This window comes from Phragmites australis, chromosome 2 (assembly GCF_958298935.1).
Source record: "Phragmites australis chromosome 2, lpPhrAust1.1, whole genome shotgun sequence".
Lineage (NCBI taxonomy): Eukaryota > Viridiplantae > Streptophyta > Magnoliopsida > Poales > Poaceae > Phragmites > Phragmites australis.
The window spans coordinates 1,552,634-1,578,589 of NC_084922.1; the positions used below are offsets into that span (position 1 = coordinate 1,552,634).

The 25,956-nt window shown below is 47.2% G+C and overlaps 4 protein-coding genes across 5 annotated transcripts; 1 reads left to right on the forward strand and 3 right to left on the reverse strand.

Annotated features, from left to right (window-relative positions):
* Window positions 1-5,454: 5,454 nt before the first annotated feature.
* On the reverse strand, window positions 5,455-6,681 carry LOC133910280 (protein MAIN-LIKE 2-like). Its single transcript, XM_062352790.1, has 3 exons — window positions 6,500-6,681; window positions 6,144-6,228; window positions 5,455-6,057 (listed from the first exon to the last, which is right to left on the reverse strand). The coding sequence occupies exons 1-3, from the start codon at window positions 6,679-6,681 to the stop codon at window positions 5,455-5,457; spliced, it is 870 nt and encodes a 289-aa protein (XP_062208774.1).
* A 224-nt stretch (window positions 6,682-6,905) lies between these two features.
* On the reverse strand, window positions 6,906-7,844 carry LOC133910281 (uncharacterized). The gene has a single exon (XM_062352791.1). The coding sequence runs from the start codon at window positions 7,842-7,844 to the stop codon at window positions 6,906-6,908; it is 939 nt and encodes a 312-aa protein (XP_062208775.1).
* Window positions 7,845-19,344: 11,500 nt separating this feature from the next.
* Window positions 19,345-23,151, forward strand: LOC133892908 (protein trichome birefringence-like 38). 2 transcript variants are annotated; one of them, XM_062333902.1, is made up of 6 exons: window positions 19,345-19,570; window positions 19,891-20,193; window positions 20,361-20,544; window positions 21,754-21,929; window positions 22,036-22,194; window positions 22,573-23,151. In XM_062333902.1, exons 1-6 carry the CDS (start codon window positions 19,449-19,451, stop codon window positions 22,874-22,876), a joined length of 1,248 nt encoding a protein of 415 aa, XP_062189886.1. In that variant the 5' UTR covers window positions 19,345-19,448; the 3' UTR covers window positions 22,877-23,151. The 2 variants fall into 2 exon arrangements, with proteins under 2 accessions (XP_062189886.1, XP_062189893.1); XM_062333909.1 differs by having other exon boundaries at window positions 19,349-19,570; window positions 19,694-20,193.
* Window positions 23,152-23,858: 707 nt separating this feature from the next.
* Window positions 23,859-25,601, reverse strand: LOC133909750 (GDSL esterase/lipase At1g28600-like). Its single transcript, XM_062352307.1, has 5 exons — window positions 25,303-25,601; window positions 24,987-25,202; window positions 24,756-24,904; window positions 24,384-24,657; window positions 23,859-24,271 (listed from the first exon to the last, which is right to left on the reverse strand). Exons 1-5 carry the CDS (start codon window positions 25,553-25,555, stop codon window positions 24,045-24,047), a joined length of 1,119 nt encoding a protein of 372 aa, XP_062208291.1. The 5' UTR covers window positions 25,556-25,601; the 3' UTR covers window positions 23,859-24,044.
* Window positions 25,602-25,956: the final 355 nt, after the last annotated feature.

The window sequence follows — 25,956 nt, forward strand, 5'->3', positions numbered from 1 at the left end:
GATTCGGTGTCTTTCTCTTCCGCTGTTGATTATGATGCTCTGTAGTTGAGATTTTAGCTATTGTATACAGGATAATATTACCTGCACAAATCTTAAGAGTTCCTATTTGAGATGTTAGCAGCCTAATTTTTGCACTGGGGGCATTCCAGAACCGATCTGGATTCCAGAGATCTCAAGAATTTGCAGCCGCATTCCATGCGTTGCATTTCCGAGTGGCCCATGCGGTTTGTTCGTTCATTGCAGGTTTGAGCTACCTGGACAAGTTTTCTGCCGTGAAATCATGTCAAAAGAAGAAACCAGACGAGGATGCTGTATAGGCAAAGTTTGGTCCACTAGTGCCAACTAAGGGCCAAAAGTAGCTCTCCTAGTGCCGTTCCGAATATGTCGTGTGCCGCTTCTATCCTGACCCTCCAGCAAGCACTTGCTTTCGACTGGTCATTTTCGTCAACGTTTTCAGAAAGAGTCAGTGCTTGTGTGGCAACTCAGGATACAATTCCTATCAGGAAAATCTAATCCTAGGAATTTATGTACCCAAAGAATCCTCTCCAAGACTAGGATCTTATGAAAAAAAAAAATTGTTTGGCTTACGGGATCCTCTCCAAGACAAGCACCAAAACAAAATCGAAAAGAAATCTTCAACGGAGACGTAGGAACATCTAGAGGAGGTGTTTGAATTTCAAAAAATAAATCTTGTGCCTCCTTCCTTGTTCTTATGTTCTTGCTCAATATTTATGCATATTACTCGGTCTATTTGTTCATGTAAAATTGATTATAGGTACTCTATGGATCTATTTGGAATTATTATTTTGAACACACGATTTCATTTGGTTTGAGTTATGACTCTTTAGGCTCACTTTAATTTCAGCTTCAAATTCTTTCTATATTGAATCTAGAGAATCCGAGTTAACACAGAAACTCTGGTTTTTGTACAATATGAATCCAGTGTATCCAGGTCAACAATGTTTTCAGGATTTTTCTTTTTGAGTTTTATTGCATATTTTTTGCTAGACTTGAGTAATTTTTGTCACCCTAGGATTGTGACATCCACACTTATTTATGGTGATTATGCACTAATTGAGTCTAGCATATTTAGGATTTTCACTTGTGAAAAATTTGTTAGTTTATTTTTTGCTGCAAGTTTAGGCCAAAGAAAAAAGGGGACGGATTTTGTAAAAACGCATATTCATCTCTCCCTCTAGGAGGCATCATTGTCCTTTCGGGCCCCCGAGACCGGTGGTCTCCTTGGAGCCTGCTTCCACACGGGGAGGCTATCGGGGCCGTCGGGTGACTAAGCTCTCAAAGTACACTAGCTCGATAAAGGTGCCATGGGCGTCGTCATAGGAGGCATCTAGGGGCAGGGCCCACGTGTGAGTGCCCCTGGGTTTGAGCGTCCAGAATCATTATAGGGCAGCCTGTCTGGTTGTGGTCTCAGCCATAACCCCTCGGGTGCGACAGGGTCCTCACTGTGCCACTGTTGGAATGCCTCCGCGCTGGCTTGGGCCTCCGTGCCAACCCAAGCTGTTAGGTCGATGGTGGTCAGATGTTCGTCATTCTGCCCAGCTGCGGAACTGGTGGGTGCACATGATGTGCATGTTCGTTGCTGCCATGCATTCGTTTGTATGGGTGCGGCGATGGAAACAGCTGCTTGGGCTAGCGTCGTGGTGGTCTTTGGTGGTGTCCTACCTCGCTTTGTACTTCTATGTTTAAGTCCGCACAGACAACACGATGTTGGCGGAACAAAAGACGTCTTCTATGTATAAAGTGTGACGAGAGTATTTTCTAGAGAGGAGACTCAAGCTCGGAGAAGAAGTAGAGAGGAGGGAGAATTAAAGACATGTTGATTGTAACAAAGATTGGATCCCCTGGTCTGGTGGCCAAGGATATGTATTTATAGTGTTATTTAGGGTATAAATGTACAAGTATACTCTATAGACATAGTGGTACAAACTATCACTATACCACAAGGATTTAGGAACGGCCGAATCATATATTTTGGGTCTAGATACGTTTACTATACTCGAAAGATATTATCTACTATGACAAATATAGTAGTGTAAGTGACCTTAAGGACACGGTACCTAACCAATCGTTAATTGTGACGTCGTATTGTCTCGGGTGTCAAAGTGGCCTCTACTTACATCAGGAGGTCAGAGTGGTCACTATTTATATTGGCATTAACTGTTGGTTACTTCGTGTCAGACCAATATCTTTAGTGTTCTCTTTTTATTGATATTATCTCTGGAGACCAATTTTTCTCCTGTGTAGAAAGACGGTGGTCTAAGAGCTTCGTAGATTCTGATAACCTTAGCTTCTATAAGGAATACGGACCCTGAGAGTTTCAGAGAAGCTCTTAACAACTTCCTTTAGTATTATCTGTTAGCTAGAATATTTTTCCCAGCACATGCCATCAGACTACGGGGGCGTAGCGATTGATATGTATCAAGAGGTCCACATGATCCTGCCGCCATCCCTTGCGAACCCAAAATCTTCCTGCGACATCCTCAGGAGCTCATCGACCGAAGACCGCCATGTGACCTCGAACCGTCTCCCGCCGGTCGATCGAGTACATGATGTGCACAGTGGGCCTTGCCGGCAGGCCACCGACGTCGACTTGCCACACGGTCCGTCGACCGTCCGTTTCTTCTGTCACACTGCTACTCCACTACACAGTATCGACGGAGCAACGAGGAAGGGAGATTAGTGAGATTTTTTTAAAATATTATTATTTTATTAGAAAATTATAAAAATAATATTAAAATTTACGGCCAACATGCTACGTGGCAGTAGTCCCTAGGGTCTATCGGCACTCCGCGTGTGACAAGTCTTGTGTTTTGCAGACGATATTTAAAAAAAATCATAATCTTTTATATGATCTCAGATGAAAATAATCTTTATATGACAATTGTAGCTATAACCTTTTAGTTGATTTTTTTTCATTTAAATCTGTTTAGATAAAAAATATTATAAATTATAAATTTGAAAAATTAGATTTGAAATTTCTAGTCACTTATTGGGTATCTAGACATATTCAAATAGAAAAGTGTTCAATTACAAAGTTGTAGATATTGTTGATAGGTACAATTTTTATATAAAGATAATATTCGTTCGAGATTAAATAAAAAAATTATAAAATTTTCTTTAAATATCATCTGCGAGATATGAAAACTATCAGCACTCCGCCTACTGCCACGTAGCAGAGTGTCGATAAGTCTCTAATCGGTACTTAACGTGCCGACATATATCTATTTAAATAAATATCAGATTTTAAATATTATTTTTGTAATTTTTCAATAAAATAATATTATTAGAAAAAAGTTCGGCTAGTGAGTGCGCGCGGCAGAAGCGAGCTCCGAGCTGGTTGGCCGGCGTGCAGCGAACTCCGTGGTCGCTGAATTTTCAGCGGCTCAACTCAGCTCCCCTCTGGAACTGTTCGGGTCATGCAGGTGGCGTTGGACCAAATCATGCGCGCTCCAGAGCGCGAGGGGCAAGAGAGGAAGCCCAACAGCCTGTGGAAACTTTGCCTGGCCAGCAAACTCATCTTGGGCTGAGGACAACATAGTAAGAACCTGACACGTGAATTGCTTGGGAGAACTGCAGAACAGCAGGGCATCGATTCAAGGGTGAGCTAGCATATATAAAGCTCTCAACATCTCTAATGAACATTCCAAAACGAATTTACACGTACGATTAATCCATGACAGGGATCTTTCAGAGTCAAAAGAAAGCTGTCATCTCGTGTGGCTAGGCACTCGGTATTCCTGCAAAAAATGAAAAAAAGGAGAGGATTGTAACGGATCGATATGAAACAGAACCCAGAATCGAACAAAGAGCAGTCCTAGTCGCGGGCCGCGTTGTGACCCAGTGGATTAGAGGAATCACCCTGCCAGTTGCCAGACAGAACAGAGCAGTCGCTTAACCGGATGATCGAGAACATTGTGCAGCCAATAACAAACGGAGGAACCCTGAACTGAACATTGATTGACGATGACGACCTTGGCATTATCGGACCAGGCCGCCCCGGGAAAAAAGGCTATCAGCTCGAGGTCACGGGACATGGTCATGCACGGCTAGTGTAGTGGTAGTATGGCTGTGTGCAAGGACGTCCACTTCGCCGCTGCTTTAGTTGAAGCCGACGGCTGGCTCTGCGTGGAACTTTCGGGCCGGCTTCACCAAGCAGGCAGAACATTCGTCCACCCCTCCCGGTTTGGCGTACGGAGTACGCAGGTTGGTTGCGATTAATCAAGAGTTCAAGACAAAGATTGCGTCGGTTCCGTGTGTTGTTGCCATGATTAGTGTGCGGTTCAAGCGGCCAACCTGAGGCCTTGCATTGCATTGTCCCCAAGACAAGTAACGTATACTTGGAAGTCTCAAGTCTGCATGTGAGTCTGCGACCCCAATACCCCATCCTGGGAATAACTAAACACTTGTTCGTTTGCTTCCTTCTAATGCAACACCAATCATTGAGATAAACCGTGCATGAGATTGGTCACTTCAACATACAAATGGACAATGTTCCTTAGTCTTCACTTGAAAGAGCCGGAGCGCAGCCGAATTGGTTTGGGGCCGATAGGGTACCCCCATGAAGCTGTGGTGGTTCGGCTGGTTGAATGTTCGTCGTGTCGCCCTTCTCGTTGCCTTCAAGCGGGGGGCGTCCTCCGTCTTAAATGTGCTTCAATTTTTTTTTAGTCTTTTTAAAATTAATATTTTAATAATAGCTCATCGGGACTTATATTTTCAGAAATTTGTCCCTTTTGTCACGCCACAGGCTTTGGCGTGACTCACCACTTGGTCACGCCAAAGAGCCTGGCGTGACTCCGGTGCCACATCGGCGGGCAGTCCGCCCCATACCACGTGGGCGGGCAGTCCGCCCCGTGCCACGTGGTAGCCTGGGTCACGCCAGAGTGCGTGGCGCAATTGGAGTCGCGCCAGGCCCCATGGCACGACAGAGGCCCATACAGGCGCGCCGGCTGTGTCCCTCTGTCACGCCAAGGACGTTGGCACGACTCCAGCCACGCCAACCCCTTTGGCGTGACAGAGGAGTATACAGGCTGGGCGCCGGCCCTCTCTCCCGCACGCAGCAGAGGCAGAACCCCAAAACCCCGCTGGTGCCTCCTCTCTACATTCCCACCGATTTGGTGCCCAAATAGAAAGGGATTTGAGCGGGAAGAGTCGAAGAAAGGTATCTCATCCAATCCCTCCATTTTTTTCGGTTAAATCGGTTTGCATTGCAAGTTTTTGGGTTGTTAGGGTTTAGAACTTGGTTCGGTTGATCTACGAAATTTCAACGTTTCAGTCTAGATCGGTAGTCATATATCGTGCTATGTACGTATACCAACGCATATCTATCGTGTGGAATTTGTTACATGCAATCGGTTGAGCGTAGAAAATTGAAATTCGTATATAAATACGAAATGTATATGAGCAACGCAAGTTTTTGCATTTGTGAGATGATTTTTAGTCGAAATAAAATGCGAGCGTGGCTGATCCCCAACTGTAAAGGCCGACGTTCTCCCATTCCTTTCCTAGTAGCGGCAAGTACATCCACGATACTGTGTTCCCAGTCCTGTCTGGGAACAAGTAGCCTCCAACAAGAAGCCACAACCAAGCGCGGGCGTACCTCTCGACGACGTGCTCCACTGCATCGTGAGGACATTCTGTAAAATTCTGAGCCAACCAGGCGGAGCTGACACCTAAAGGTTTCTTATCCTTCGCTTCCTGCGTAGGCTCTGGTGGCCTCGTGCCAACAATCAGCTCGACCATGTCTCTCCACCCTGCGGGTTGCACATTCCCACAAACAGGCTGGCCGTCCACTGGAAGCCCGAGTATCATGGCCACATCCTGGAGAGTGACCATGAGCTCGCCGCAAGGGAGATGGAAGGTGTGTATCTCGGACCTCCAGCGGTCGACTAGCGCCGTCAAAGCTGCGTTGTCGAACATCGGCAACCCGGTCATGACCAACCGGGCCAACGGTAGGAATCCTGCACGCCCAATGCATGGGGCATACCTCTCATCCCACCTAAGAGGGCTGTGAGTGTGAATCCGAAGTGGTGATAGCACCTGAAAGAATCATTGTAATTTCAAAATGTAAGTGACACATGCATCTTACGTAGCACTTAGAAGTAACAAGCAAGCATAAATCGTACCTCGCCGTCGTCGACCATAAGGTGCGCTCGGTGCTCCCTATCGTAAAACGTCTCAAGGAGCGGGTAGTCGGGGTGCGCCATCGCCCTGCAATGTAAGTAGTGAGAGGGTTGTTAGCGAGCGGAAAAAAATAATTTATGCCAAGTATAAAACATTACATATAGAACAACTAAACGATAGCATGTAGTGCACCTCTACCTGTCTGCGATCTACTTCCCCGCTACTAGAATTCCCCATTTTTCTACGATTAGGATTATTCTTCGGACCCGCCTTGTGTTGTTCCATCCTGTGCCCCAACCGGTGGCATATGGAGCAACGAATTTTAATAGGTGCCTCATCAAAGTCTCCTGCTCCGTACATGTCTTCACCGTAACCTTTGCTGCTATCATCCATCTCATTTCGAAGACGTTTCCTCTTCCTCCTCCCTGTCTTTTGTTTCAATAGCCCACAATCGGGCACATATTCATCGCCATTATACTCCGGCCACTGTGAAGCATCAAGTGAAGGCGCGAAGGTGGACTCCCAAGTCTTCAGAGCCATCCTTTTAGAGTACAATGGGGTCAAGTAGTTGGGACTTGTATGGTCAACTCTTCTCGCCCGGCATACTGTGATAACATGGGAGCACGGGATATGCAACAATTGTGGGGTCCTGCACGTGCACTGTACTGTGGTTAAGTCGACTCTGTAGATTCTGCCGCCGGAGCCCTCACCCCCCCATGCATGTCCGAAATGCGGATCTCACGCTGTAAACATAGCTCCTTAGATCAAAGAGCTGAGCTTCCTGTGTAGCTGATATCTCCCCCTTGCGCCGTGAGGTGCTTAGCAATGGCTTTTCCCCACACCTCACCAGCATCAATACCTGCGCGTGCTCTCTTCCACCTATCAACAAAGTAGTAGTTACATTTATGAAAGGTGTACTCAACGATGGCAGAAACCGGCATTGCACGGATGCCTTTAAGGACGTTGTTGAATACCTCAGAGATATTTGTTGTCATGATTCCGTACCTACATCCACCCGCATCAAAGGCCTGCGCCCATTTGGACTTGTTAGCTATTTCGCTCTTCAACCACTCTATCGCAGGCTCGTTCAGTATCTTCTCCAATTCTACTAGCTTCTTTTCAAACTGTCTCTCTTCTTTAACCTTGCAAACTACTTTGAGTTTGGCAAGTACCTCCTTGCTCTTCTGCCTTCTCCAAATGTTCGCAGCAAAATGACGCATGCACCACCGGTGCACGAGAGGAGGGTAACCTTCCATGTGTTCCCTTGCTGCATTGAGGAGACCTTGGTGCCGATCCGATATCATGCAGACTTGTCGGCCCGCTCCAATTACGTGATGGCGAACCAGGCACATAAACGAAGACCAGCTACTGTTCCGCTCTCCCTCCGTCAACGCAAATGCTAGGGGGATCAACTGATCCTCTGCATCGATGCCAACAGCAATCATCAGTGCGCCCTTGTACTTTCCCGTCAAGAATGTGGCGTCGACACTTATCACGGGCCGGCAATGTTTGAAGGCCTCCACGCATTGATTGAAGCACCAAAACACACGCTGCATGACCGGTTTAATGATACCGCCATCGCTGACCATCATGCTACCAGTTGAGATGAACCACTTCGTCCCTGGATTGATGTGTGCAATTGCATTCAAGATCCTAGGGACCCTCGCGTACGTCTCCTTCCAATCTCCCCAAAGTAATGCCATGGCATGTTGCTTGGCTCTCCATGACTTGCCGTACAATACCCGGTAATTTGTGAACCCAATTATAGACTCAATTAGAGAGGCCACAGTCGTGTCCAGGTCCGCCCTAACGATTGGGGCGATGCGTCGACCAAGATAAGTAGCCGTGCACTGGGAGTGCACTTGTTCAGGCCTCGCAGACCCGCAAGTGTGAGGCTGTTTTACATTTGTGACCTTCCATCATTGGCCGTCACCTGGGATACGCCGGACCCATACACCCCATCCACAACCTTTCTGGCACTTTAAAGTGTACCTCTCCTTCGCATTCGAACGAACCACGTCGTACGGCCGGTGGTGCCGAAATGAGTAGTCCCTGAACCAAAACTTCACCTCTTCAAGACTATCAAATAACATCCACTTCTTAACCAACTCCTTCTCACTGTCTTGTTCCTCCTCCATCGACATTAAGCCATTATCACATAGAGCATTCTTTGTCAACGAAATATCCTCGTAACGAGGCACCTCGGGCACGTCCACATGTACCGCCTTGAGTGTCTTTACCTCCTGCTCCGTGTAAATTCCGTCCCACCAAGCTGTCTCCTCATTCTCTCCCGCCTCTGCTCCCGCCTCAACACCACCGTGTCGTTGCCTAACATGTTCCACTTCTTCTGTCTCATCATCTTCGACATCATCCTTACTGTCCAAGGAAAATGTTTCAGTTTCCTCAACATTTTCCTGAGCCTCCTCATCCTCAAAATAATCATCATCGAAATCATTACATACAACAGCCATGTCAAATTTATTTGAACCACCAGCATGTGGCTCCTCAACAGATGTCCGGGTTAACTCTGCAACTGTACCATCCGCGAGTATGGTGGTACCGGCACCCTCTGCGACAATACATGGAATTTTCTGGGTCAATTTCTCAACAGGCTCAACTTCCTGGCTAGTATTGCCCGGTACATCTTCAACCGATGGCATCGAGCTTCCGCCTACAGCCACATCAACTACCAACTCCGCGCAACAGACTTGAGAACCATTCAAACAATCCTTATACAGCTTCCAATCATTTTCTGACGTCAACTCCATAACAATATAGTGAGCCTTACCACCCCTGCCGGCATCCAACCTTCCCCGTACGGTAACATTACTTCCATTCGCATCAACATTCAAAACTTCCCTAACCCGAGCAACAATTTCATCGAAGCAAGGAGTGTTCCCAAATTTCAACACTTCCTCCCTCATCTTATCGATCTCCCCAGTTGTACTAACCGTGCCACCATAAAAAACACGGACAATGCGTTCCATCTACACAAACCATCCAAACAATACACATGTATCATCGCTATAGCACGTTAAAAACCTACACATTAAACATTTCAATTCAACTACATTACATCTCTACAATGCAAAACATCCTCCGCAAGTGTACAAATGCAAAAACTTGCGTTGCTCATATACATTTCGTATATATATACGAATTTCAATTTCCTACGCTCAACCGATTGCATGCAACAAATTCCACACGATAGATATGCGTTGGTATACGTACATAGCACAGTATATGACCACCGATCTAGACCGAAACGTTGAAATTTCGTAGATCAATCGAATCAAGTTCTAAACCCTAACATTCCAAAAACTAGCAATGCAAACCGATTTAACCGGAAAAAAATGGGGGGATTGGAGGAGATACCTTCGTAGCACTCTTTTCCTTCAAATCCCCTTCGAATCGGGCTCAAATCGGTGGAGAATGGGGTGGAGGAGGGCGAGCCGGCGCTTGAGAACTCTCCTGCTCGCGGCCGGTTGAGGAAGAAACGGTTCGCGTGCGGGAGAGAGGGTTGACGTGACTGGAGTCGCGCCAGCGTCCTTGGCGTGACAGAGGGACACAGCCGACGCGCCTGTATGGGCCTCTGTCGCGCCATGGGGCCTGGCGCGACTCCAGTCGCGCCACACGCTCTGGCGCGACTCCAGTCGCGCCACACGCTCTGGCGCGACTCAGGCTGCCACGTCGGCACGCCCACGTGGCACGGGGCGGACCGCCCGTCGACATGGCACCGGGGTCACGCCAGGCTCTTTGGCGTGACCAAGTGGTGAGTCACGCTAAAGCCTATGGCGTGACAAAAAAGGCCAGTTTCTGAAAATATAAGTCCCGACGAGCTATTATTAAAATATTAATTTTAAAAAGGCTAAAAAAAATTCATGTACTTCCTTCCGCCACCAGTGGTGCCCCTTGGCGAGGCGGCCGCAGACGACTCCGGTTTGTCCCGATTCAAAGCGGTGCTATGGCCATGGGCAGAAGCTCACTCTTTCTCCTTCTCACTTTTATCCATCCCTACCTGTGGATCTCCTCTCCAAGTTTCTACCGTGCAATTGAGGCGGCCTTCAGAAATAATATGAACAACTCGTCATTGTCACCTTTCCGTTCTCCGTTCTCTCTCTTTATCAAGTGGAGAGAGTACCGTAATCGTTACTGCAATCACTCGGCCACTAATAACTAATGGAAAGCTTTTTGCATGTCGACCACCACCCCTTGGCTAATCAATGGAAAGGTAGGTTTCTAACTGCATGTACACCCACTGTTAGCGAATTAATGGAAAGGATCCTAACTCCCAGGGTCCCAAGAACGCTTGTGATGCAAGTTTTCGGCGTTAGCTACCAGCTTCCGCTTCATGGGACCATATGTGTGCGGACAGCAGAAGAGCAGACGAGCTTTGTTCTTGTACGTCCTGCACGGGTTACCGTACGCCTTCAGTTGTGCTCGCTAAACCAAAAGGGCTGTGTAAACATCTACTACCTTGTTTCCACACTAGTCCAGCTACGGCAATATTCTGGGCTAAGTCTTACATGTACCATAAGGCACGATTTTTTTAAAAAATATAACATTATTTTTATTAAAAAAATTGCAAAAATATAATTCTAAATGAAAAAATTACAGACGTAGATGCCAGTCAGCACTCCGATTGCCGACTAACCACCTATCTGCAATCGGATTACCGACACCTCATTTGGCACCATAGGCGAGAGACTGTCAGCACACAAAGAGCCGATCAGACCAATTGGCATTCCGTGCGTCGACATGTCTCACTGACAAAAATCTGTGGGCACTCAGAGTGCCGATATGTTCTACTCTGCAGTGGATTACGAAGATGGACCATGGATCTAGCGGTGCGACCTGTTGGCATACGAAGTGCCAACGTATCATGTTAGCTCTTGGTGTGCTAATAGGTCCTCGCCCTATGTCCACATAGTGCTAAATAGGATATTGATATTTTGATTGTCGATAAGTGGCTAATCGTCAATTGGAGTACCAATTAACATCTATATTTGTAATTTTTCAATTTTAAATTATATTTTTACAATTTTTAAATAAAATAATATTGTTTTAAAAAATTCTTGAGGCACATCAGCACATGCTCTAGCCCAAATGGAGAAAATGCAAAGATGCTTTTATACTAGCTCCTGGGTCCTCGATTTCAAAACAGTATAACGCATCCTAAGGTATGTACTGACCATCCAATCTTCTGATCTAGGCAGGAAATGGCATGTGGTCGGAACTATCTGCCAAAAGAGATCAGTCGACCAACACGTGATTGTTTCCCGTGCATGTTCGTCAGATGCTAGTCTGTACCCTCTCAATCTAGTCCTACACTAAAGCTGTTTCTCTTGCCCAGCTGTCATTGACACTGTTGTGCGTGCGTGTGTGTGCTCGAGACGCTTCGTTCTGTATCGGCAAAAATACGATTTTGTATAATATCGTGACCGTATTTGCTGAAATAGATTATTATTTTTTGTATTTACGAATTTAGCATATGTATTTGGTGTACGGTGTGCCGAAGACGATTTTTCGGCATATCATGTGCCGAATACCGTGTATTCGGCACACGATGGGCCGAAAATGACCTGTATTCGGTACACCGTGTGTCGAATACAACAAAAAGCATATTTCGGCACACGGTGGGCCGAAAATGACATGTATTCGGCATATCGTGTGCCGAAATACATGTTTTCTTCGTGCTCCCCTGCATTTATGTGATTTGACTATGTATTTTATGTAACAAAATTAAAAATTTGTTGCTAATCTAAGACATTTTAAAATGCATGAGTAAAAAAACAGTCTTTAAGGTGACTGATAGTCTTAACAGGGTATATTCGAACACGCACCACATTAACAAGGTATCAGTGATCATTTTAAAATGGCGATGGAAAGTGATGATGTAGATCAGCGAAATCGTCGAGGCATTGGTGGCATGAAATCGTCGTCGTCATCGTCTGGAGGTTTCACGGTTCGAGCATGTGCTCTTGTATTGTTCGTTGAACCTTGTACCGTGTGGCTGTGGCTAGTGGAACGTCGAGGCATAGGTGGCATGAAATCGTCGTCGTCGTCGTCGTCCGGAGGTATCACGGTTCGAGCACGTGCTCTTGTATTGTTCGTTGAACCTTCTCCTGTGTGGCTGGTGGAATTGGTGGCATGAAATCGTCGTCGTCGTCTTCAGGTATCACGGTAGTAGGACGTGCTCTTGTAGTATGAGTTGAACCTTCTCCTGTGTGGCTGGTGGAACGTCGAGGCATTAGTGGCATCAAATTATCATCAGCTCTTGTACCCCTTGGGTTCGCTGATCTTCGTCGTCTTCGACGCGAACCAGGCAGCACACCCTCGTCGAAGAGCATTTGTATTGCCAAGAGGTGTGGTATTTCTTTGTTGATTAACTCCGCGTCTTTTGAAAATGCCTAAAGCAGAAGAGGGGTATTCGAATCAATAACAATAAGACAACTATGGTGATCAAATAAAAAATGACGAACCTGTATGTGGGATGCATACTGGTCGGGCAACATCGCCATCCTTCGTTGCCTCATACAGAAACCCAGTAAAGAAGGATGGTCGGCTAGTTCGCAAACCTTGAGGTATATTCAGCGGCGCTCATGTAATAGGGATCTAATATCGTCGGTTGTTACATGTAGAAGTGGAACGGTGAACGCAGAACATGGCGGTCTTGTATTCAATTTAGACACAGCTTGGATTATGTTGCTCTCTTTGAAGGGATCATCCTTCCCTCCACGCACAACCTGCAAGCAGGCAGTTAATGCTATATCGATCGTTGTATATGTCCATAGGAAGCCAGTACTAGAATTTCTCGCCATATTGAGATTTTCCTGTAACTTTTTTGCTCTGCACCAAAGCACAAATCGCTGGTTATTTAATAAACATTAAACATGTATGAAATGTCGAAAATGATATATACAAATGCTTAATAAGTTACTGATAAATAAGTTATGTGTCCTAATTAGTTGAAAAAGATTATATAAATTAAATGTAATTACTTGAACACTGAAGTGTATGGCATAGTACAAATGAGTACATAATATAGTGAATACCACTTAGTACAGATGAGTACACAAAATAGATGAGTACACAATAAATTGCACTAGCTCTTTAACGACGCCGACGCCGCAAGCAATCCCCAAGAGTATAAGCGTTGGGTAGCAGCACACAATCCTTTGTATGTAGCGGCCAACACAGCAGATCCCCAACTGTAATGTGTCGGCTCGTACGGACATGACGTGAGCTCACACGCTAACCATACAATATGCGGAAGTACATAATCGTCTGCCGTGTTGCAAAACATTATGCCTCCAAGCAAGATGTACAAGTACACCTCGTAATGCTGCATAACTGTTGCCTCGTCCGCATCCGGTGGGTAAGGGCTGAATTGTGGTAGGCCATGAATCCATGACATGGAGAGCCATACATCCTTCATGTCATATTCCATATTTCTACAAGATGCAGAGAATCAATGAACCACGAACAACACTGCAACGTATGAAATACTTTATGTAACAAATAATTACCTGCCGTGAATATAACTCTTCCACTGCTCCTTTGCTGGTCGTGGAAGTACTAACGGGGTGCCCCTTATCAGGAGCCCGATCAGCATGGCAACGTCCCGTAAAGTAACGGTCATCTCTCCGCAAGGAAAGTGGAACGTGTGTGTCTCAGGACGCCAGCGGTCGACGAGGCCTCTGAGCAGTGAGACCTCGATCGGTGGCAGTGGAGTCCTGCCACCACCCTCCATGGGAGCTCCTGCCATCATAAGTGCGAACGGTAGTAGTCCGACCTATGTGAGGGGCTCGTGGAATCGATGGTCTAACTCCTTAAGCTTGTGCACACTCCTGAAACGCAATGGGAGCAACTGCAAAGGTATGCAATACATTTATAGAGTAAGTACCAAGGTATTAGAGCAAATGAAATTCATGTAATATCGATGTACCTATTGCCCTGCGAAAATCATCCTTCCCCTGTGGTTCTTGTCATACCGTAGTTGAAGAAGCTCGGGAAGGTGAACGAGAGCCATGCCAATGATTTCAAGCCTCATGGTTCAATTATAAAATAAAGTAAGATAACATCTATTACAAAATGGGTACAACACCTAATACGTTCATAACAAATTACAATACAATCCATGTTTCCAACAAACTTCATATAACAAACTCACTGGCACCAAAGCTAATACAATCCAGTTCGATCGTAGCCTAATAGTTTACCGTCGGGTCAGACAAGTCCTCCTGTCACGACCGAATTGCTTGCATATTTTGCACCTACGTAGTCCATCAACAGCATCTGCTGCATCCATGTCACCTTGAAGCCTCGTGGCTCTAGACCTTCCAGGATCCGTGCGTCTGGCCCTGGGATAAGGTACCCACTTAGGCCCCTCGATTGCTTTGTAGCTGGATCCGATGTTAAATGAACGTATCTTTGGAAGCCATGTGCTCCTCAGTGCATCGATCGTGAAATAGGGTGATACGTATTATGATCCGTCGTTCCCACCCATGTCTCTGCAAGCGGCCAAGATATGGGAGCACGGGATATGATGCAGTTTTGACTTATTGCATGTGCACTTCACCTCGTGAGGACCAATTTGACATTGTTGCACGGTGTCCCCCGCACTGTATCCAGAAGTGTACCGATGACGACACATGACCTCAAATTCATTGTTGGTCTGGTCGTAGATTCAAGTCCGATGAAAGTGCGCCTTACTCCTCCTTCTGGATAGGATTTCCTCCACCTTAGGTGCGAACTACGTGCTGCACTCTATTGCAGCTATACCACGATCTCAAAAGTAAGCAGTCGTCCTATAGAATGTGAGCTCAATTATGGCACACAATGGGAAGCCGCGTACACCCTTTAGGACATTGTTGAACGCCTCAGCTATGTTTGTTGTCATGATCGTATACCTATTATAAGACACAACAATTTTAGATACAATATTTTCGTAACCAAAAGGAAAATATGATCTTTCAAACGCTATATTCTCACCTGGAACCGTGAGTATCATGGAATAGGGCCCAACGCTCCGCCGGCTTTCCCGCTATCCACAGGCTAAATGTACCACGTGAACGACTAATGATGGTTTCCCCCCCCCCACCATTTGCGTCCGCAGATGGTCCTCCTGTGCTTCTTGCTGTGCCATCATCTTACGAGTGGTCTCATTTAACTCTCGTCATATCTCGTTGAACTTCGCCTGCTGGTTCTGAAGACATAACCCTTTGAACCTCTTCACAAGACCCTTGTTGTGGTACCTTGAGTAAAGGTTCGCATCTAAGTGTCGCATGCACCACCTTCTCTCCACATCAGACCAAACAATGGAGGGGTTTGTGCTGTCATGCAGCACATCCAATGCATGCAAGAAGCCCTTATTGCGGTCTGATATGATGCAGACTCGTTCCCTATTGCCGATGACACGTGTCCTCACCAAGGTGAGGAACCACAACCAACTATCATTGTTCTCACTCTCAACCAATGCATACGCGAGAGGAATTATCTGATTGTTTGCATCCGCCGCCATCGCTGTCATTAGGTTACCATGGTACTTGCCGCTAAGAAATGTGGCATCCACACATACCACCGGCTTGCAATGCCTGAAAGCTTTGATGCATTGGCCAAAGGACCAGAAAAACCTAATGAGGTATCGATCAGTGTTGCTGTATGACCCATCATCCAGCCTGATCTACTCATCCACCATGGCCCACTGGGTCCCAGGGTTGGTCATGGCAATCTTCTGCATCAGCCTCGGTGCGTAGTGGTACGAGTCTTCGAAACTTCCAAACAACATCTTCAATGCTTTCTGCTTCGCTTGCCACGCAGTGTGGTAATTGATCAGCATACCCGTCCTAGTCTGCACCTCCTCCATAATGGATTTTGGCGACAAACATATGTTTGTGCCAACAAGGGTGATGAGTAGTTGGGCTATGAACCTCGCATCAACCGCGTGGCTCACATTTCTAACAGCCTCTTCGCTGCATGTATGTGGGGTGTATCTACTCAGCACAAAATAGCTCTCGTGCTTTGGCTTAGGGGCTCGTACAAAGTAAGGACAAGTCGGGTGCTTCGTACACCTGACCTCATACTCCGTATGGTTAGATCGGGCACACGTGTGGTCCCTTCTTGTGATTATAGCATAGTTGCTGATAAAGTGGATGACCTCTTCCCTATTCTGAAACCGTTGCCCCACCTGGATGTCGCTATTCTGGTATCCCCAATTAGATAGGGTGTTATACTCACTGATGGTACAATTTAGCAGCCCAGCACCATAAAAGTACTGGATCGCCGGCACCAGATCATCGTTGTCAGCACCTTCTTCGTCGCCACTGCCACCAGCTTCATCATCCATGCATTGTGCATCTACCTCACCATGGTCCACTTCGGGTCCATCCGTACCTGAAGTGCCCTCCCCGACATTCTCTCCCGCCTCATCATGCATTACATTATGGTCTGATCCTTCCACGGTAGCCACCTCTTCACCATGCACCGGTCGTAATACTATGTTTACATACACTCCCATTTCAAAGTTCTCCTCTAATGCCTTACGTGAGTACAAGGTCCATGCGTTGTTCCTTCTCAAATCGAACAATGTATGGACAATGAGCGAGCTGTTTGGTACAGGCTGTGGCCTAACACCCTCTAGAATAACATTGTAGGACTGCTAGTTTAGACGCAAAAGGCTCATAACATGTGTTTGTAAGCCTTCTAGATCAATTGGTAGCTCAACCGTACTCTCTACGTGCTGGCAGTTCTGAATGGACACGAGTTTCCCATGCAAAACAGCGGGACGTTCTCCATAATAAATATAGATAGTCATAGCGTCTCTGCTAAACAAACGTAAATGACCAAATAACTAATTAGATGTATATTACATACGTACTCTATTTTAGCCAATGTATTAGCACGGAATAAATACTATACTTACTCTAATTACATTTTCTAATCTAAATATTACGATTAATATTACACTATAGTTGCTTTTGTTGCGCGATCATAAAAATATGCAAATATTGTACCTACTCTGTTTTTCCAACTTAATATCATTTATCCAATGTATTCGAACAGAGTAAATACTATACTTGCTCTAATTATATTTTTTATTCTAAGTATTACAGTTAATATTATACTATAGTTGCTTCTGTTGCGAGATAATAGAATATGCAGATAGTATACCTACTCTATTTTACCAACTTAATATCATTTATCTAATTTATTCGAACGGAATAAATACTCTACTTGCTCTAATTACATTTTCTAATCTAAATATTATGATTAATATTACACTATAGTTGCTTTTGTTGCGCGATCATAAAATATGCAAATATTGTACCTACTCTGTTTTTCCAACTTAATATCATTTATCCAATGTATTTGAACAGAATAAATACTATACTTGCTCTAATTACATTTTTTATTCTAAGTATTACAGTTAATGTTATAATATAGTTACTTCTGTTGCGAGATAATAGAATATGCAAATATTATATCTACTCTATTTTACCAACTTAATATCATTTATCCAATTTATTCGAACAGAATAAATACTCTACTGGCTCTAATTACATTTTCTAATCTAAATATTACGATTACTATTACACTATAGTACCATCTATTACGAGATCATACAATATGCAAATCTTATACCTACTCTATTTTAACAACTTAATATTTACATACTATAATTATATTTTCTAATCTAAATATAAGTACATACATAATCTATGATCCAAATAACTAGCTGATTCTGTTACGACATCATAAAATATACAAATATTATACCTACTATATTTTATCAACTTCATAAATATAAGTACTTACTACTAAGGAAGGCTGTCCTCCTGCATCGCAGCTCCTCGTGCTCGACTGCTCCCGCTCGCACTAATCTGCTGCTCTGCTCACCGTCGTGCTCTCCTCTCTGCTCTCCTCTGCTCGCAGCTCCAAACGCAGATTAGCGCAAGCCGTCGTGCTCTCCTCTGCGCTGCCTTTTATAGCTCAACGAGCCGGCTAGAGTAGCAGACATGCGGGAGGGCCTGCCATGCGGGAGACAACAAAAAGCGAAAAGGGAAAAGTAAAAAGGAAAAGCGAAAAGAAAAAGAAAAAGAAAAAGTAAAGCACGACGCGACACGACGTGACGCAAAAGCGTATTTTCGGCACACCGTGTGTCGAATACACTGTATTCGGCACACGGTGTGTCGAAAATGACTTTTTCGGTACACCGTGTTCCGAAAATTCGTTTTCGGCACACCGTACGCCGAATACATGTGCTAAATTCGTAAATACGAAAAATAGTTGTCTATTTCAGCGAATACGATCACATATAATATACAAAATCGTATTTTTGCCTTCTGTATCCAGCCAGCAGCTGGCGATTGCACCTTTCGAGTAGGAACATGAAAAAGTTGGAGCAGTGAAAGACTGACTGAAAGGTGGGTTCATTCTTTCCAATAAAGCAGAGATCTTCTTTGCCCTTAGAGAAAGAATCTCCCTTCTGCCGTTGCCGGCCAGAAAGGCAAGGAGCGATGAAGTAGAGCCGAATAACTTGTGCAGAGGAGTCATTTTGAGCTGGTTGGGACGTTACCCGGCCCTGTACGTCCGGTTATACCATTCGGTTTCGATAGCATTCCTTACTCTTTGAGCCTTGACAAATCGGCAGAGCACTGTCTTCTGCCAAGGCAAGGATCTGGACGATGAATGGATGCAGAGATCTTTCACCCAACGATAATATTCGGTGATTAGGAAAGTAAATGAATTGCGTTGGGTGTGTTGATTACTTGATTTGAAAAGATAACAGCAAATTAACGACATGACCCGAGATAATGCTAGTATTTAAGGAAGATCTTTTAGCACACAGAATGCGTTTCTATGGGGTACACCTAGACCATAGACCGGGAGAGCCAACACGTCGTGCTTCACTTACACAAACGTCTTTGTTCAGAGTCCAAATCAGTACTGCCATGCTGGTAAATTCTCTTGATATAGAGGCTACCCGTCTAGGTTCGATTCTATAGCGTGCATCAAAGGTTGTCCCTAAATATTCTTTTGGACAACCTTGTCACCAACGGAGTATAAGATTTTATTAATCTCTTCAATAGACGTAAATATAGTTTTTAGTCCATATGCTTTAAAAGTATGTAGGTATATATAGGATGTGTGTTTAGGTGTACGTATAGATACTAAAGCTTGTATTCTAATGCTGTGCCTTCAAAATAATCAGTACTGTCGCCACACGAAACGGAGAGCAGTAAAGCGCACCGAATCCGGTGCTAGTCTCAAACAGCACCTCCATTGAACCAGTTGGAGCACTCGATATGAAAAACCAATCAGTGCCAGTGCCTCGTACTACTCCAGGAGACACCGTTGCAGGAGTACATGAGCAGCCGGGCTCCAAACCGATGGCTCCTTCCGGCCGGTTCCCTGCACTTCTCGGAAGGTTTGTTTGGTCATTCGATTCGATTCTCACCCATGCACGGATGCACCGAGAGCAACCAATGAGCGAATCAATCAGTGAATCCCCTGTGAGCCATTTCTTGGACCTTAGCATGGCTCCATCCAGGTCATGTCATCCATGGCAAAACGCCAGTTCAGCTACCATTAAAGAAGAAGAGAGAGAAAGCGTATCAGGCAGGCCGCCTACATATACCAGTCCCCCGCGCTCACACTTCCCACTCCTCGCCGTCACAGGAAACCTTCCCTTCTTCCCCTCCCAGCTACCCCGCCCGGCGCCCGCTCACCTCTCTTGCCTTGGCACAGGGGGATGAAGCGCCCGACCGTGCTGTGCGCGGCCGTCCTGGTGGTCGTGCTCCTGGCGGCCTGCACAGCCGCGGCGGCAGCGGCGATTACCATCTCGCGGAAGCACCAGCACCGGGCGTCGGCGGCCCGGTCCTGCGACGTGTTCGCCGCTGGCAGCTGGGTGGTGGACGAGTCGTACCCGCTCTACGACTCGGCGCGCTGCCCCTTCATCCGCGACGAGTTCAACTGCCGCAAGTTCGGCCGCCCCGACAAGGCGTACCTCAAGTACCGGTGGCAGCCCGACCCGCCGTGCTCCCAGCCCAGGTTCGTGAATTGTTCGTAGCCAGTAGTCAATGGCATGGCGCAGTAACACTCAAATCTTCCGCGTGTTCTTTCGATCGGAATCGACGTCGGAATCGCGAACGTACAAGACGTTGCTGGCTGTGATTGCGACTGCCTGTGAGAATTGCGGTGGAATTGTGCCTTTTCAGGTTCGACGGGGTGGCGCTGCTGAGAATGTGGAGCGGGAAGAAGGTGATGTTCGTGGGCGACTCGCTGGCGCTGAACCAGTACGAGTCGCTGCTCTGCATGCTCCACGCCGCCGCGCCCAGCGCTCGCATCACCGTCTCGCCGGCGTCCGGGAGGATCGACCCCTCCACCACCGCCCGGTTCGAGGTATATATGCCCGTGTCGATCCCCTCCCTCTCTGCCTCTTTCTATTTCTCACGGTGCAAAGGTGGTTAGATCATGGGCCTGGGCATGATGAGGTGATCAGTGGGACGTGAACAGGTCGCGAGCAGGGAATGATTGATTGGGTTAACCACGGGGTGTCCAGTCGGTTGTGAGCTGGTGAGATCGCGTCGGTGGTGTCGGGCGAGTGCGCGGTGCCGGTGCGACGGGACATGACTCGTCGGGCCAGCGCGTGAGCATCATCAATTTTGTGTGTGGGGTGCACTGCGCGGGCCTGGCTCTGCTCCAGCGGCGGGTGATCTGCGGTGGCCGCGCGCTGCAAAGGTCAACAGAAACACCAGGGTCCCCGTGAGGTCGTCTCCTTTGGACTCTGGTCTAGCAGTGCACTGGCTGGAACGGTGGAAGTGGCATCTACCGGTACAGATCCAGCGTGACATGCTGGTGGTAGGTGCGCCCATTTCGACGATACTATATTGGCCTGGCCCTGTCCGCTTCGCTCTCGTTTCATTGGAAAGTTACCTCTCCTCGTTCCTTGCCATGTTGCGGCGGCTTGTTCTATGCATGTTTGTGTCAGTCTGTCAGATCGGCAGATACACAAAAATTGATCTGCCAGTGTACGCTCTTGGCCATTTGCTGCCCGCCAGGCGCCAGCTTTGGTACACAGGCGCACGGCCTTTTTGAGCTCTGGTACATCTTTGTTAGGATGTCTTTAATAACTCATATTAACTAGCTATAAGTATCTTCACATCATATTTTTATTTATATGGAGGAGAATTAATGCTAGGACAAAGAAAAACTAGATACAAACTTTTAATGCGAGGAGAGAGTATTATGTGTGGATCCACAAACGATATAATTACTTTATTGAAATAGTTATCTATTATGTTATGTATAAATGATATGAATGATTTTTATAGCCAGTGATTAACTATATTGTTAGAGACGTTCTTAGCCTGTCATTGAACGCCGACACACCGCACGCAAGGGCTAGCACGCATTTCGGTGGTTGCGCTGCTCTTTCCATGACTGTTCGGTGATTGAGGCCTTCAAAGAGCTGAGTGGGAGGTAGAGATGCGAGGTGCAGCTTGCAGTATGAAAAGTTGTGTGTAGATGATACTAGTACGGCGTCTGGCTCTTGCTCTTGCACACTGTTTGGATCGGTGAAGGTAACGGTGTTGCTAATGCGGCATGCAGGACTACAACGTGACGCTGGTCTACTACCTGACGCACTACCTGGTCGACCTCGTCGACGAGAAGGCTGGGCGCATCCTCAAGCTCGATGTCATCGACCAAGGTCGCAACTGGCTCGGCGCCGACGTGCTCGTCTTCGACTCCTGGCACTGGTGGCCGCGCACCGGCCCGACGCAGCCGTGAGTGCTCTGCTCCTCATCCTTCAAAACCAAGGCGGCATTGTATCAGGGGTAGCTTCGGTTGGGTGTCTGAACTCGCATTTCTGTGTCTGTTTTCTTGCTGCAGGTGGGACTACATCCAGGTGGGCAACACGGTAATGAAGGACATGGACCGGACGCAGGCCTTCACCACGGCGCTGCACACCTGGGCCGGGTGGGTCGATGCCAACCTCGTCCAGACCAGCACCAAAGTCTTTTTCCAGGGCATCTCGCCCTCTCACTACAAGTAAGATCCTGTTTTTCTTTTCACATCTTGCTAGTTCACGATCACTTGTGATAGCGAATATTTCAAGGGCACATGGATGCATGCACGTTATCATTTCATCGGTTAGTCTTGATCACAAGAAAGGGATAAGCCTGCGACAGTTATCAGGTTTCAGGCCCCTAGTCTTTGCTCCCGACTGCGACAACTGAACCGCTCAGCCTCAGCCACCAGCTTGTCCTGAAACGTCCCCATGCTCACAGTCGCAGCGCGTCCGTCCGTATTTGTGAACCATCGATGGCAACAGCACATACAGGGTTATTGCAATCTGCAAGCACGTGAGGCTGCAACGATTCTGGAGCTGTTTGCGCCGCGAACTAACACAGCAATGTGCGCGTGCAGGGGCCAGGAGTGGGGCGCGTCGCCGAAGAAGACGTGCATGGGGGAGACGCAGCCGCTGAACGGCACGGCGGCGTACCCCGGGGGGCCGATCCCGCAGCAGGCGATCCTGAGGAGCGTCTTGGCCGGGATGGCGAAGCCGGTGTACCTGCTGGACTTCACCTACATGGCGCAGCTGAGGAAGGACGCGCACCCCACCAAGTACGACGGTGGCATCTTCGAGGGGGACTGCACCCACTGGTGCGTCGCCGGACTACCGGACACCTGGAACGTCCTCTTCTACGCCGCACTCACCGGCCAGTACTGATCACAGTATTAAGCTAGTGTGTAGTTCAATAAGTAAAGGAAAAGATAGCAGATTGATTTAGTTTATAGGGGCCAAAGGATTTTTTTCCCAACCCAAACGATAGAAGAACACCAAAAAGCTTCGTGGTTCTTTCTTTCTCCGAAATGGAGATGCAAAATACTGTAGCTGGCATTGGGGATATGGGCGTGATTTGTGAGTGAAGATTTATACAAAGGAAATACATCCTTTTGGCACTTTATTTTTTTAATAGAACAAAACAAAAGACACTATACCTAGATAAGTCTCTATTACAGGATTCTTGTAGAAGTAATGGAGGGGTCATGCTATTTCCTGCAATTTCTGGATGTTGTTTGGGTGATCTTTTTGTTCAGAGGAAGCTTTAGATGCTAGGTTCGCGTACTGCAAAAGCACCATTGGTGTGGTGTTGAAGTCATAGATGCATGACTCTACCCACAATTTTCGAGCACTACAAGCATGAAGTTATACTTCCTTCGTCTAAAAACAAGTTCGCGTACTACAAGCATAAACCACAATTTTCGATCGTACAGGATTCAGGAAGAATCTGTATTGGTCACGCCACAATTTTAGGTTAACATGGCAGTCCTGGCTGTTGAACAGCAACAAAATTTGTCGTGCGCAATACATATGGCCTAACGTTCACTCGAGACCAGGCCACCAGGGCCGGCCTACCCAAGTGGATGGGCCAGAGATTTGGTCCATCCAACAGAGCCCAAATGACGCACATCCAATAGAGCCCAAATGACGCACGAGGCTTCACCAGCTGCATAGTTCTGTCAGATACGTACTCTCTTCTCTTAGAACAAAAATGGAAAAAAGTTTCGTTGACGCCTGGGGCAAAAAATGCAGAACGCCATTGACTTCTGTTTTTTTCGATACACATAGGCTATATAATATATATATTAAAGAGTGCATGAGTTACGATCTTTGAGCACGAAGTGCTCCATACATGAAGGAGTCCTTGCTATCCACGCTGCTGAGATATTTGCTCTCCTAGTCTTTCTTGCTAGTTCATGAGCAACTATATTCTGGTGTCTCTTTTTGACATTGACTTTCAGTTAACTGCCTTGCCATTGGCGTAAGGCTACAGGCAACAAAGCGGGATGCTAAGATATCAACCCAGTCGATGTCATGACGTTGAAACCAAGAATCAATGCGCCAGGCTCAGTATCGGTGGCTCCGCGAACGGGCCGCGCAGCCACGTCCCGGCGATGTCCCTGTACGCCGACTCCGTGAGGTGGATGCCGTCCCAGTTCACCGCCTTGGATGGGTCCGCGCACGCGGGCACGCCGGGAAAACCGCACGCCGCCGTGGCGTTGTAGTTGTACTTGCCTCCCGCCCCGCAGCACGCCGACAGCGCCGAGCTGCCGTTGAATCCTGCATGACATTCCGAGGCAAAATCAGACGCGACGTTGCTTTCAGTTGGGTCTTCAACTTTCAGCGATGTGAAGGGCGCGTGCATGCATCGACAAACGTGGCATGATCTCACCGAAATATGCCGGTTTCTTCAGGAACGCGAGGACGGGCCTGTAGTATTCGGCGAAACCGATCTTGGCGTGCGGGTACTTGCTCCGGAGCTCATGGACCCGTCTCTGGAGAAGGGTGTTGTGGTCAAGCGCCAAGCCGTTGAACTTCTTGAGGCAGCCGTAGTGATCGTAGTCTGACGCGTTTGTGCTCGCGTACAGCGTCAGAATGATGGGTGTGCAGCCTGTGGGCAGGTTCCCTGGCACGACGATGCGCTTGGCGCCGTGCTGGATCAGCCTCTGCGTTTGGTCAAGCAACAAACGGAGCGTGTTAACGAAAACTGCAGGAAACGGAATGATACCAGTTATTAAGTACGTTTGGAATACATTTCCAGTACCTCTACACCGGCGGCGATGGCGTTGACAACGGCAGGAACGTAGGCTTTCGTTTGGTCCACGGTCTTATTGTCAGCCAGGAAGAAGATGTAGTCGTTCCCGCCGAACTCTCCCATGAAGAAGAGGGACTTGCCCAAGTAATCCTCGCATCCTGCAAGCATGGACTAATTTCAGAACACGACCATGTCAGGAAGTAGTAAATTTTGATGGCCAAGTCTGTACGTAGTACTTGCCTTGCGAGGTGTTGCAGAACGAAGGCTTGAGCTGCTCGAACCACCCCAGCTGGACACTCAGGGAACTGTTGAACGGGGGAACAGAGGTGATGTTCTGTTGCATGAAGTAGGCCAGGTCCAACGCCGTCGCCCCCACGACCGCAAAATTTGCGCCCTTGCTGAAGTTTTGCCCTTGGGCCAAGGACGGCGGCACGAAGGGCAAGCCGAAAGCATCCGCTGCACGCGTCGTTCCATGTCAAGAAAAAACACTGTCAGAGCAGTGGCCGGCAAACTGGTGGTAGCATACGCGTGCGTGCGTGCGTGTGTGCGTGCGTACCGATGAAGTCGAGGACGATGCGGCCGTTGCTCGCGCGGCCGGTGGGGTGGCCGAAGAACGTCTCGCCGTAGGGGGAGTTGTTGAAAGGAATGAATGGGATGAACGGGGCGGCCAGCCTGATGAAGTTGCCGGTGTCGGCGTACGAGTCGCCGAAGCTGAATATGGAGGTGAAGTTGTTGTGTGGGTGGACGGCGGACGCGCCGTGGAGCAGGCACGGCACGAGGAGGAGGAGCGCGGCGATGGGAATCTTCATGGCTGCAGAAACGTGAAACGACGGCAGCGCGGGGCGTGCTTCTCGAGACCTCGATCGACTTTTGGAACTAATATGCATCGGCTAGTTTATATAGACAAAATCATTGGACGAATTTCGCGCCAACACATCCATTGGCCAGAATTTTTCCGACAGAAATATTGATCACGTAATTAAAGTACTATGCTCGATTACATAAATAATAATCTAGGTCGGCGACCGCACCCATTTCATTCTTACATTCAGCTTCCAGTGCCCCGGGTGCAATGTGTGCACTCTCAACATTTTTTTTTTGGGAAATGGGAAGCATAATCCCCACATCAGAGCCAGCTAGCTCATGAGATGCACACAGGCAGTTACTAGATCAGCCGACGTGCAAACACAAAGGTTGCATCAAAAGGTAA